Source organism: Callorhinchus milii, unplaced genomic scaffold, assembly GCF_018977255.1.
Source record: "Callorhinchus milii isolate IMCB2004 unplaced genomic scaffold, IMCB_Cmil_1.0 Scaffold5, whole genome shotgun sequence".
Taxonomy (NCBI): Eukaryota; Metazoa; Chordata; class Chondrichthyes; order Chimaeriformes; family Callorhinchidae; genus Callorhinchus; species Callorhinchus milii.
In genome coordinates this window covers 56,357,134-56,371,323 of record NW_024704746.1, presented here as the reverse complement: position 1 = coordinate 56,371,323, position 14,190 = coordinate 56,357,134, and the positions used below count along the sequence as shown (strand labels likewise).

Genomic DNA, 14,190 nt, shown 5'->3' with positions numbered 1-14,190 from the left:
CATTTGCTATAGCGCCTTATCACATCTTTGAGACATCTCAAAGCCTTTACAGCATATACTGTAAAGTGAATTGACTGTATATTTTGTGGGCAAAATGTAATCAATGACAACAAAAATCAATAGCAACTGATGTTTGAAACATTCCTATGATGCTATCAAGACTCATTGAAAAAGCTTCACATTATATTGATTTTCATGTAAATAGGCTTCTAATAGTTTTTTCATCTCACTGGTAGTTCGTTACGACAAAAACACTATGAACATTAGGTGCCCATCACGGCTTTCTCTTGGTAATTGTGATTTTTTTTACTTAGCATACTCGCTGTATTTCATTATTAAATGAGTCAGAAAAGGCTGCAAGATTATATGCATGAATGTTTTTTGTACAGATCCTACACTAATGTTATTTGTACAGATCTTACTTACACTAATGTCATTTTGTGCTGAATAAATCTTGTACGACTGAATTTCAATTCAGAAATTAGAAGAAATTAGAAGCTGGAAACTCCCCCCACCCCGTGTTATTAATGCAAAAGAGGCATGGTCTCATTGCACCTTGTTTCTATATCTTAAACTTTAAGTATTATTTTATGTAGTTTAGATGTGCTTAGCAGACATACACAGTTGCAAATTAACACACATTTACAAACTCAAAATTGTATTTTGATATTTAAGTTTAATGTGGAAGGCAGAACCCAAGAATGCCAGTTAAACCTCAACCCAGTTCTCCATTAATATTACAATTTGTCAGTAAATGTTTCGTTCCTGTCATATTGCATGATAACTGAGACAGGACTGGGTGATTATTCACTCCAACAGCACCTGATTGTCATTATGGAATCACAACTAATTGTTCATTGTAGTGATATAGAAGTTACTCCTTAACGCACTATAATGCTAAGGTATAACGTAACTAGAAACCATGCAGGCATAACTATACATGCCAATCACAGTAAAGCTATTTATATAACATTGCTAAAAATAGAAATGTCTTTAATGTGCATATGTAGTATTGTGAAAACATTTATGAAGCAGTTACAAATCTTACAACTTATGATGCAGGAGAAAGATAATTCACGAATAACTGCCTTCCTAACACATTTTATACTTGGACAGAAGTGAATTAGAAGGCAGGTCTACAGATAAGCAAACAATAAGGGTGATTCATTCTTGGGAAATGTTTTATCATAGGATTTGCTATCTTTTTTATACATTTCTTATATACATTTATGTTTGACAAAATAGAGAAAGAATTAAAAGATTTTAAAATTAAATTCAAACACAAGTAATTTTGAGTTTAATATTTAACAAAGGGGATTTATATTTAAAAATACCTAAAGAAGAAGCTAAAGTGGCAGCAAATTGCCAGTTGCTTATTATGGTTTCTGAACTGAAAATAGATAATCTGTTAGATTGGTAAACTAGAAATTATCACAGTATTTGGAACTGAATTAGAATAATAGTACTTCAAAAAGTCTGACTTCACATGGATAGCCTTCCCTGAACAAGCTATAAATCTGTATTTAGTAACTTTGTTCTATTTTTTGAATCTTTACTACAGAGTTCAATTCATTACACAGCAAGAGGTAGTGTGGGATGTGAATCATGTAGTTGCGGTTTGATGGATGCTTCCCTCATAGAAGCTTTATCCTCTGCTACCAAAGTTAGTGACCTGAGAATATTCACAGGCTAATGAACATCCTGGAAAATGTGACACTTTATTTTTCATAAATGTTGTCAAATGACAAGACCACACATCATCAAGGAAAACAATTCTCTTCCTGCAATGTATCATGAGGTTGTGGCCAGAACAACAGAGGTAGCAGGAGCAGCAGTTATAGAAATATCACTGTAGTGTGGAGTCCTATAGCTTAGTGATTAGAGCACTTGGCTCACAAATGAGAGGACGTGGGTTCGATTCCTGGGCAGGGTGAAACATTGGGCAAATTTCCTTACTCCACATAACTCTGTTACCTAGCAGTAAGTAGGAACCCAGTTGTTAGTCGATTAGCGGATCACTTTTCTCGGGGTAATTATCTCTTAAAAAAATAATAATTTGGTCACTCAATCCACGGCTATTTGTGGGACACTGCTGTGTGCAACTGGCTGCCGTGTTTCGCCCACAAAATATACAATCAATTCACTTTACAGTATGTTCTGTGAAGCGCTTTGAGACGTCTTGAAGGCATGATAAGGAGCTATATCAAATGCAAGGATTATTATTATTAAATATCACTAGCAGCAAGACAATTCACATAGAAAAAAAATTCAAGAAGAATGAGATATAAACATTTATTGGGAGGGTATTAAAAGCATTTAACATTTCAAAATTTAAAAATTATTTCCGTAATATATTTTTATCCACTGTTATGCATTATTTATGCTATCATTGTTTTGGAAGATGACAACAACAACTTGCACTTATATAGTGCCCTCCACACAGGGTAGTGTCTCAGAGCACTTAACAGCCTGACTCCGAGCCGGGGTGGGGTGGCCATAAGAGCATGGTCGAAAAAGAAGGTTTTCAGGCGGGCCATGAGAAAGGTGAGAGAAAGGGCAAGGCAGAAGGATTGAGGGAGAGTGTTCCAGAGTTTCGAGGCGTAGTGGCTGAAAGCCTGACCTCTGATGGTGCGGCGGAGGGTGCAAGGGACGAGCAGGAAACTGGTGCCAGTCGAGCGGAGGCGCTGGGTGGTGGATTGGGGAGTGAGCAGGTCGGAGAGGTAGGGATGTGCCAGAGAATGAAGGGATTTGAACACAAGAGTGAGGATCTTGAAGTCAATCCGTTCGGTGATGGGGAACCCAGTGGAGCCTGGCCAGAACTAGGAGATGTGGGGACGGAGTTTGGTCCAGGTAAGTATGCAGGTGGCAGAATTCTGATGAGATTCTCTCATTTTAAGTTGTTGTTGTCAGAGAGACAAATTGTCAGTTGCTTATTATGGTTTCTGAACTGACGATAGATAGTCTGTTAGATTGGTAAATGACTCTCATTTTCAGTTTAAGTTGCTATCTTCCCTTTCAACTCTCTGGAGCAATGGTTGAATGGTGGTTCACATTATCTTTTAAAAGGGAGCTAGATTGTGCCAATCGACGCCCAAGTACACGAGTGCTTCACTAAATTTAAAAAAAACTCTAGAGGAGATATCTAACATCAATTCCCCAACTCCCTAAGTTCAATGTTGCAGAACTGTCTTGACAAACAACAACAACGAATTGCATTTACATAGTTTGCTTCATGTCAGGAGGACGTTCCAAAGTTCTGGGCAATGAGGGGTTTTGCACTCAAGCTGCGGGTTGGGATCAGAGAGGGGTGGACGGAAAGGGGATGGAGGATGACATCAGCACTGGATCAGTGTCAGTCGGGGATCTGTTCCCATTCAGTGTAATCAGAATCATCTGTATTGCTAAATTGCCCTCAATGTTTAGGATTTAATGTAAAAGAGTAACTATGGCTTTGAAGCCTTTAATATTGCAATATAACTACTGAATATATATATAATAAGATTATAATACATATGATTCTATGAGGATTTTGCCTTTGTGATAAAGAAACAAAGCGGCATTCTGTTGATTTATTTTTAATGATGCGCAAGAACTTGTATATAATGACTGCAGTTTTCAAAAGGTTATATTGCAATGGAATCTTAAGTGAGAAATAAATAGCAATGGTTTCTGTAGAGGAAAAAAAAAGGAAAATGCTACCTTCCATCTCTGTCCCAGTCATAGACTTCCATTTTAATAGTTCTGTCAAGATAAATTTAAACAGAATAAGATACATTTATATTATATGTACTTTAATTAATAGCAAATTGCTATTTCTGGAATAGGTTCATGGCTGTCATAAAGCGCACATATTTTTCTAAATGATATTTATTGCACATGACATTTATAAATTAATCATGTAGTATAGTCACATTAGGTCAAAGAAAGAACATTTGCAAAGGCCCAACACAATATTGTATTCAATATTAAATCAAAAAAAGTAATTGTCTTGCTAAATACGGAAATTTGACAATTAAACATTGGGAAGGCAAGGTGGCTGACTGGACCGAGGCAGTGACCATTTTCAATCTCAACTGAGATGTTTTTCAATCAGACCAAATCATTTGTCAGAAAGGTCAACCCTCCTTCACTAATGGCTGTTAATGGTCACTTGTGAAATGAGAAATAGCATTCTAAATATAGACTGTAATGCACGTTGTGAGAAAAAAAAACATTGGATAAGTCATGCAGTTACAGCTATGGGAGATGTATTTTGAACATGTCAAAATTTAAATCCCACCTCACCAGCAAAGGGTACTATTTCAAGGTTAGCAATTAGAATTATGTCAAAATAATTCTAGAAATATGGGAGAGCATCACATGCTTATACCAGCTAACAATCCTTGCTTGAGGATCACTTTGCCACAAGTTTGAGTGCAGTAATACTGGACACAAAAATCTGTCAATAGCTTTTATTGTACTTCATCTCAGTATGTCAGGCTGTGTGTGGCCTGCAACACACCGTTCTTTCATTTCAGTGGAGAGTCCAATATCTACATTATTTGGCAACCAGGCCACTATGGGTATAAAAGGCAGTACAGATACCAGATATTTGTGTGACTGTATGCACATGTGTGCGCATCTCTCGCGTGCTCTCTCGCTCTATCTCTATCTGTCTGCCTGTTCTGTCTGTCTGTCTATTGCTCTATCTATCAATCCATTTATGAGTGTGTGTCTCTCGTTATTCCTTTGAATATCTGGATCACATCTCTCCTTCTCATTCTGAAAATATTTGTGTGCCTGGCAACTTTATGTATATTTACGAAACTAACATTTTTTGCTGACACTGCTGCCTGACGTCACTTCCACATCAGGGTCTGCCATATGGATAATTGGCACAGCTCATTCTACTGCATTTAATTTCAATTCACTTTCTTTGTCTTTTCTCTTGTTTTTCAGTTACTCAGCATTCTCAGATCCATGAAAACTCCTGTATTTAGTAACAACCCGTGCATTTGATGGAAAATTATAAACCCTGCCAAATGCTGCATTTTACTGCTCACTTTCAAAATGATTGGAAAAATTCTCAAAGCATCTGGGTATTGTTGTCTTTGGGCTAGCAGTAAGTGCTGACAACGCAGATAGTTCTGTACTGTATTCCTAACATCAGCGAGCAAAGCAAAAGCCCAAACGAGAATGGCGAAGGGAAAAAGCACAGACAGACAGACAGACAGACAAAGAGAGAGAGAATACAAAAAAAAAAGAGAAGGTAACTGAGGGACAAAATGAACTAGTAACAACAGAAAAAGTGGTAACACAAGCAAAATAGAAGGCATAAAAGCGAGTGATTATCAAAGCTAACCATGAGAACAAACTGTAAGAAAAACAGACTGATGAACAGTGCAAGAGAGAGAGATATGTATACGTTAGATCAAACTATCTTAAATTTAATTGTTTCCATTATTTTTACATTGCACTTCTTTCACAAAGGATTTGCAAGCAAAGCACTATAGTCTGCAGGAGAGGATTGCAATCTGAAAACACCAAGATAGTTGCTTTCTCATCTCCTTACTACTTTGTAAATTTCTAGAACAGAAATTCGTACCTCTATGTATAATATTTTGCACTGCCTTTGTCTACAGCAAAACTTAACAAAAACTATTTAAATAAGTGCGCCAAAAGCAATGTATTGTTAAAAACATTAGCATTACTTTTTGATTTATTTCATTTGGATCATTTTCAAAAATAGCTTGTTGCAGAATACCTTTTAAAACAAAGAAATATGTTGCTAATATCTTTAAAACTGTTCTTCATGACCTCAAATACATGTATTTGTTTGGCTGAATATAAAGCAACACTTGATGGTAGTTCTGTATTATAATTCTTTTCCTAGTTGTGCACAATTATTCACAAAAAGTCAGTTTTTTATTAACCAAGATGTACACCCACATATACAGTGCTAATAAAGCAAAGTCGCTCATATAACACAATAACTTTTTATGATATGGTTACAATGGAATCAGGTCATCAATTCACAATGTATTGCAAACACAAACATAGTTGGTGTGTAAAAAAAAAACAATAATGGGTGAGTGGGATTGTAAATTCATTGTAAATTAATCCCTCATTAATCCCTTATTGTAAATTAATGCCCTTTAACTGAGCCACTTCTCTCGGCTGATGGAACCTTGGATTAATGTTTCAACCTGCACGAACACAGCACACCCTCAGAACCGTATTGGTGTCAGTTGTTGAGTCTTTTTTTGAAGGCAGGCATCTTCGGAAATTGGCTTTAAATCTGGACATTTATTTATGGTTTTAGGATGCATCAGAATGTGTTTACTAAATCTAAACCAGTTATTTCAGCCCTGCATATCACTTGACTGTGCATTATCCAAGTGCCCAACATGAAAAATAAATTGATGCATTATAAGGTGGTGAGGACAGGAGGAAAAGGGTTGATTCTGGGATTTATGATTTTAAGTTTAATAAGTTTAATAGACTGATAGAATTTAACTAATTTTGACTGAAGAAAAGACTGAGTGTGACACATGAATCAGTTTAATCATTTATTGAACAATGTGAGACACGAACAGACTGTTGTGTGCATGTGGCACTGAAGATCATAATATCACATTAACAAACAGAAGAAACTAATGTAGTATTGATGAACTGATTCCTAAAAAAAACTTATGTTAAATATCTGATTGGGATTGAAAATGAATATGGACAGAGATAATCAAGTTACATGTGACAAAATGGTTTATGTGCTGCTTTCCACAGATCACAACCAAGACAAGAATGAAAGGGAGAGAGATCCTACAACTTTGCCTTATTATTCGTATAGATCAATAAGACTTTGTAGATTTTTTCCTGATCTGAGAAATTAAATAAGTAGGATGGAGTTCCCTGAGAGCATGGAAAGTTGATGATATGTAGAAGGAGCAGGAAAAAGGTTTGGGTGGTTTTATAGGGAATTTTTCATTGCATGCTTTCTTATGTGCATATACTCTCAGGGCAAGATCCATGTGCATAGTTTTGGAAGTCCATGACTTTCATGGCCTTTATATTGTACCAAACAAGTATATTTTGCTCCATTTGGATGGCAGGCTGTTTTGGACAATTAAGGGAACAATTTGTTCCTAATAATAAGTTTAAAGTGATATGAAATCTGTGTAATGGGTTGAAAGTTTGAAAAATAACATACATGAGTTGTGGCTTTCTAATGTTGTGTTTGCATGTTTTGGAACATTTTAGAAACTTAGAATAAACTACTGATAGCAATTCAGGTAGATTTTAAATTTCCATGTCTGGTTATATAGCAAATGTGCCTAAACAAGCTGTCAACATAGAAAAAAATTTCAGTTTAATATTTATGCATATTCATAATTATAGCTGTCATTTGTGAATAAGTTCAGCTTATTCCAAAGTATCCTTGGTAACCAGCTAAAAATGCATACAGATTTGCATTCATTTCCCCTACCTGTCAAAGTCCCCATTGCAGAGAGCTCGCACAGGGATTGAGAAGGCTTGCCACACTGGGTTCAGTGTGTTCTTTACAACTTCTGTTTTGTGGCAGATGGTAAATCTAGAAAAATATATGTTGAAAATTGCTTTAACCTTCCTATTGCTTTTTTAAAAAAAACTTGTCATACAGCTTGAACAAATTAATTCTAATGTACCATATCACACATATCCCAATAAATAAACATGAATAAAGAATTGGCATTTCTTAGTTACATTACCTTAAAACTGTCAGAAATACAAATTATACAAGATTTATTTTTCTTCGCTGTAAAGTAAACTTTATTTCAGGCAAATTTAGGTTTTGAGTTGAATGTAAGATTACATTTGTTTAAAAAACACACAAGAAAAATTTAATTAAAAAAAGTTTGGAAAGCAAATACCTATTTCATTATGTTTGTCTTCAATCCTAAAGAAGGTAGAATAGATCACAAGCTACTGACATACAACAACAACAAGATTCCATTTATAAAGCGCCTTTCACGTCAGGAGGACGTCCCAAGGCGCTGCACAGTTGGGTCATGACCCGAGCAGGGGGGAAATGGTCAGGGGGAGGGAAGGGAGGGAGCGAGGAGGGGGGAAATGGTCAGGGTGAGGGGCCAATACATATTGGGCCAATACATGGTTATAGAATAGTTATTCATAATGTATAAATTCTGAATGCAAGCCATGTTTGCACATGCCCTCGACAGCATTGACATTAAGGTTGCTAATGTCTATGAAGCCAGGTCACATATTCGATTTCCATGGCAGATCACACCTGGTGGTCACTAGCACAGAGACGACTGAACAAAATACAACAAGGTATGATTCTATGCTGCTGACTCTAGTTGAATGCTGTGAGCCACTTGACAGAAGTCAAATACACGACCCTGCTTCAGAAAAACCAAAGAGTTAAAGTTGAGGGGGTGGCAAAGGTGACTGCTGCAGTACAAATGGGTAACATACCTTACGAGTTACTATATTGAATTTGCATATTAGACACCATTGCAGAAGAATATGCACGTTTTGGGTATTAACTATTTTTTCTCCTAGTTTGCATTATATTATATTTCAAAACAAAGCCATTATTTTTTCCCAAAATTGTTTCCTATCCTATCCAGAGGATTCACTGATGCTGGGGTAATGTCCCAAGATCTCTGATTTCACACTGATATCCTCAAGTTGCCATTTATCAGTGAAACTAGACAATGATTGCCATTTAATCATCGATTAATTCATCCACTGGAAGACATCAAGCTCCACTCTATTCTCATTCGACAATCACACAGGAGGTTCACTGAATATGAACCAGGAATACAAACTGTCTGAATTTCTGCTTCAAACCAGAATCACGAAGGGCAAGCCTAACTAACAGAAAATAGTCTGCTAACCTCTCAGTAGAAAGCCCATGTTCTCATCCAGTTGATTAACTGGTGCGCCACAAGCGTATAGAGAAATTCCAATGGGTCATATATGTGCTGTGCTAAGGTTGCCACGATTGGTGACTTCAATCTCAATGCTGAACTTTTACTTTTTTCCCTTCAAATTTTATAAATTGCATTCAGAATATTTCACAAGATCACAAGATTGGTTTGGAGTGAACAAGGCCCTTCAGCTATCTGATCTCATCCCTCCAGCTATTTGATCTCATCCCTCCAGAGTACCTACCCTAAGGAATACCCGTCCTTGCACCACAAGCATCAAATTGCACTTTAAATGTCCAGTGTCCTGGCCTCAACTACCTTTATTTTTGCATTTTTTTACACATGTTTAATATGAATTCTGAACAATAATACTTTAATTGTCAACAATTTCAACTTAAGTCAGGTGGTTTAGCAACAAATAGACAGTGGAATTTGCAACTGGTATAAGAATTTGCAACTAGTGAATCCTGCCGATATCTGAATGTATTATAGGCTGACCTGCTGGAACTCTGTTCAGGCATTGTTGATGCTGATCTCCTACCAAGTGCCTGGAGTTTCCTTTGGCCACAATTCAGCTTTCCTGAGATGAGGACCCAAATGGAGTTCCAGATTGTCAGCCCAAGGCATATCTGGGCATCAACAGAAATCACTAGCTGCAAAAATCTTTTGTGACTCTCACAAATTACAACCCAATACCTATTGATCCCATGAACCCAAGCAAATAATACACAACTGTTGATCCATCCATATGATTGTGTTTAATATATTTGCTAAAGTTTTTTTTAATATATAAAATTATTTAAAATGATGTTGGACCAAGGTGGATTTGGTGGTGCTACATAGAGGGGCAGATATAGATGGGAAGAGAGAGGGGACAGCGAGGAGGGGGGAAGAGAGGAGGGGGAGAGCTTGGGAGAGCTCAGGAGAGGGGGGTAGGGAGAGAGGGAGAGGGAGAGAAGACGAAGAGGGAGAAGAGAAGGGGAGGGGCGAGAGAAAGAGGAGGGATGGGAGACAGGGAGGGAGGGGAGAGAGCGAGGGTTGAGAGAGGGGGAGAGAGGAGAGAGAGAGGTAGGGGCAGAGACAGAGGGGGAGAGAGAGAGGGTGGAGAGAGGGCGGGAGAGTGAGGGGGAGAGAGGTGGGGGGACAAAGAGGGGGGAGAGAGAGGGGGAGAGAGGGGGGGGACAAAGAGGGAGGAAGGGGAGAGAGAGGGGGAGAGAGGAGGGACACAAAGAGGGGGGAGGGGGAGAGAGTGGGAGAGAGAGGGGGGGATAGAGAGAGACAAGTGAGAAAGGGGGGAGAGGGGTAGAGCCAGAGGGGGAGAGAGAGAGAGGGTGGAGAGAGGGGGGAGAGAGAGGGGAAGAGGGAGAAAGAGAGGGTGGAGAGAGAGGGGGAGAGAGTAGGGGGAGAGGGGGGATAGAGAGAGACAAGTGAGAGAGGGGGAAAGAGAGGTAGGGGGAGAGATAGAGGGAAAAGAGAGGGGTGGGAGACATGGAGGGGTGGGGGGGGGAGAGATGGGTGGGAGAGAGAGGGGTGAAAGAGATAGAGAATATAAGATTATTAATAATAATAACCCCCAGAAAAGAGATCCGCCAATCGACTCACAACCACTTTCCTGTTTGCTACTGGGTAAACAGAGGCTCGTGGACTAAGGAAACTTACCTAACATTTTGCCCTGCCTGGGAATCAAACCCAGGTCTTCTAAGTTGCGAGGCAAGTGCTATAACCACTAAACTACAAGATGCCATAATATTTGATACCTCATGAATGTACCTCAATTGCACATTGTAAATTTTCTGCAATGTTCTGATGCATTATAGTATTTTTTTATTGCCTGAAGTAATGTCTAAGGCACTCCATGCTTCTTCAAATGGTTAGAAAATCGTCCCTCACTGAATAATCAAACTACATGACAAATGGTATGAAGAAATGGTAAGTAAGGGACGGAAATGGGAAATTATCCATTTTTTATGTAGGTCAGTATGACAAGAAGGGAATGTAATATAATTGAAAAATGCATACTTATGACAAGAGAATAGCATGTAGCTCATTCATGATTAAGCAGCTGATTCCTTACTAATATAGTATGCTATTTTATACACAGTTACTATCAGTCATATCACTGTTCATTGACTAGCAATGAATCCACTTATGCATGTAGATTATCTCAATATTTTGGATTCATTGTGATTACCTTACAGCTAATGTATATAATGTATATTACATTATGTACTTTATTATATACTACATTATAGCTTTGGAAATAAAAAGAACATGTTGCAGTCAGTTTGGAATTACAGTAACTGAGGTTGTCTAAGTTACGAGGTTTGCCAAAGAATAGTAAAATCTGCAGAAGCCCAGATATATTTTAGACCAACACTTTGGAACTCTGTTCAAATCCGATCTCAGTCATCACAAATCAGATTGTGGCCAAAGGAGATTCCAGGAGTGTGGAAGGAAATTGTCATCGACCAGCGACTGAGCGGATTTCTGGAGTGTTAATTTAAGGATTACCTGAGTACGTACAGGGTTTGCTGTTTAGAAATCTTGCCCATTAGCCGCAATCTTATTGATAACTTGCGTATATCGGGGAAACTATTTTCTGAACATTGGCACGGTTCCCAGCTTAGAGATAGATTTTTTTTATTATGTATGCATGAAATACATTCACCCCAAAGAAAATAGTTTTAATAAATCTCAGTTACATAAACATCTGTTATGTCAAAATGGTTATAAACCATGTAGCAATCTGTAAGGCGTTGAAACCTTATGTGACAACATTCGTGACTTATTAATGAAAAGTAATGGAAAATAGCAGGGAGGGGAAATAGGATAAACTTGTGATTAATAATCTGTCCTATCAAACACACACTGCACATATTCTGTATCAAGAGGTTTGCAGATTAGGTCAAACTCCTCTCTGACATTCACACCAACCCACGCAATTACTGAAAATACAGTTTTAGAGAAGCACTGCATGCATCACTGAAATCCACAAACAAGCTGTAGGGAAGGAATTATTCTGAGACTAAAGTAATTTCCTTCAATTTTTAAGCTAAAATAACCTTATTATAAAAAGTCACCACCACTTGTAACATCTGTGAATCGATCTACTGGAAAACTCATTAATTTTTGCAAAACTTACGTTCCATCCTCGTTGCTCCTAAAGAACACTAGAAAAGGGTCTGACTTTCCAAAAAAGTCTTTTTTATCTAATTTGTTGGCACAAAACTGCATCACCACAACATCCTGCAAAAATAAAAACAGGATCAAGTATGAAAGAAAGCAATCAAAAAGTTATTTTATGGTAACTGCACAGCTTATCAGTAAGAAACACTTATCCAGCTAGGATTGCCCTACTACTGAGGGCTTTAGCTCACTGGGTTCAGGTCACATCCATAGTTCCAATTTTCATAGACAAATTAGACAGAGCTAGACAAAGTTGTGGAATCCATCGAACCTCAGGGAGACAGACTCTGCTTTACCTTCTTCCCCTGAAGATGAAGGGAACAGGAGAAGGTCAATGGTATCCTTGAAGGAGGCTAGGTTTGAATTGTTGAGGTGAACGAATATTCTAGAGTTTATTCTTTCTCATTCCATGCTTTCTTATATTTTTATGTTCTCAACTTCTAGGCAGATACAGTGAGAAATTTGGACAGAAATATTTGTACTGATGTTCTAACAAGAAATATTTGAACATCCGAGAGCTGAGATTCTGGCTGTTTTCTATGTAGCCACGTTGACGATATTAACCTATATGGGATTTCCCCAACATAATTGTGCATTACCAAAGTCTCAATATGGAACTGTCTGAAATTTCAGCCTTCTGCAGCTGTAACTGTAGAAACATATTATTGACTTATAATACCATTAGTCACTAGAATCTAGAAGCCCTGTGTCCAGTGTTTACTGCTAAATAAGGATTGATCTGTCAATCAGAAAGTGAATGGCAATGAAGCACAGCCATTGATCACCTTGAAAAGGCAGCTTGCCTGAGGCATTGATGAGCTTCGATTCAGGAGAACTGCAGGTGGTTCATGTCAATTCAGACTATTAATAGGCATTAACCATATTAAACATTATTATTCCACATCAATATTAATTTAAATACCTAACAGTGTATTAGAAGAGGTCTCTGATTGATTATTTTATGCATACATAATGCTGCCTGCATTCAGCCCACATATCCCTGGTCTATGCAATGGTTTAATTGCACAGTGTTCTCCTCAGCTCAGGCTGGCAGTAAATGGTAAAATTCTGCTTGGTGCTCTGATCCTGGAAGCAATGTGAATTATTCATACTTCCAGCAATCCGAACTAATTGTCAAATATATTGGTTTGGTTATTAATTTGCAGAATGAGTACAAAAATGCCATCTAGTCAGAGTGCAAAGGACTTGGAACAGGTTGTTGGGCATGACTATTGTTATCTCTTATTCGGCAACTACTATCTACTGATCCTCACAGACAATTTAGATCTTGAAGACTGAGGCATGCCTTCATTGACTGCTCTATTACACCCATTGGACTGTACAACACCTGCCTAAAATTGCAGGTATTTTTTCTACTTGCAATGTCAAAATTCATCAGACACTTTAACTGAATAGTGTATGATTACTGACATAGTGAGAAATTGGGGTGAAGATGAAAGATGCAACATTCAATGTAACTAGTAACATATCAAAACTCGAATTGTTTCAATCACTGTATATTTGCTCCATGGTAATTATCACAAGAAATGGTGCATTTTTACCTTTATTTGTAATACATCTCACTATTTGAGTATTGTTTGTGTTCTGTGGTCAGCTTTTCTATAATGTTTGCAGTTTGATATTTAAGAATCCTTATTAATTGTATCCCTCATACAATCAATAAATATAATTTGTATTCCTATAGTCTTATTATAATTCTTTAATTTAACATATTTAATGGACTGGAAACCCAAGGTTGTATGAATTCCTTTATCTATTAAGAGCGACAAGATTTTGGGGAGCTTACTATAGATTATTTCTATATGTATAGAACATTGGAGTAATTCATTCACAAATAACAATTCAGTCAATACACTCTGCAATTTCTTGATAATGTACAAGATTATTTATGAAATATTAATGCAGTTCAGCTTCACTGCTATCTACAGGAAATGGCAAACTAGGCCTATAACAGAACTAATTGGGCAATATTTTATTGGTCAATAAAGGGCCCCTGATAGAAGGGTTACTGCTTCCTTAACAACGATATTCATTCTCTACTGCTATGCGTGTATTGTCATGCCTATTTTTGTTT

The 14,190-nt window shown here is 37.5% G+C and overlaps 1 protein-coding gene across 7 annotated transcripts in view; it reads right to left on the bottom strand.

Moving 5' to 3' along the window:
- Nucleotides 1-14,190, bottom strand: part of LOC103188281 (copine-8) — a 203,712-nt gene that overhangs the window by 59,897 nt on the left and 129,625 nt on the right. For 5 of the 7 annotated variants that reach the window (XM_042335739.1, XM_042335740.1, XM_007908223.2 and 2 more), the window contains 3 exons: nt 12,052-12,155; nt 7,463-7,567; nt 3,700-3,741 (listed from right to left, as the gene is read on the bottom strand). In XM_042335739.1, coding sequence (XP_042191673.1) covers nt 3,700-3,741; nt 7,463-7,567; nt 12,052-12,155 — 251 coding nt within the window. The remainder of the gene's footprint in view (nt 1-3,699; nt 3,742-7,462; nt 7,568-12,051; nt 12,156-14,190) is intronic. The other 2 variants (XM_042335744.1, XM_042335745.1) reach the window with 2 other exon arrangements.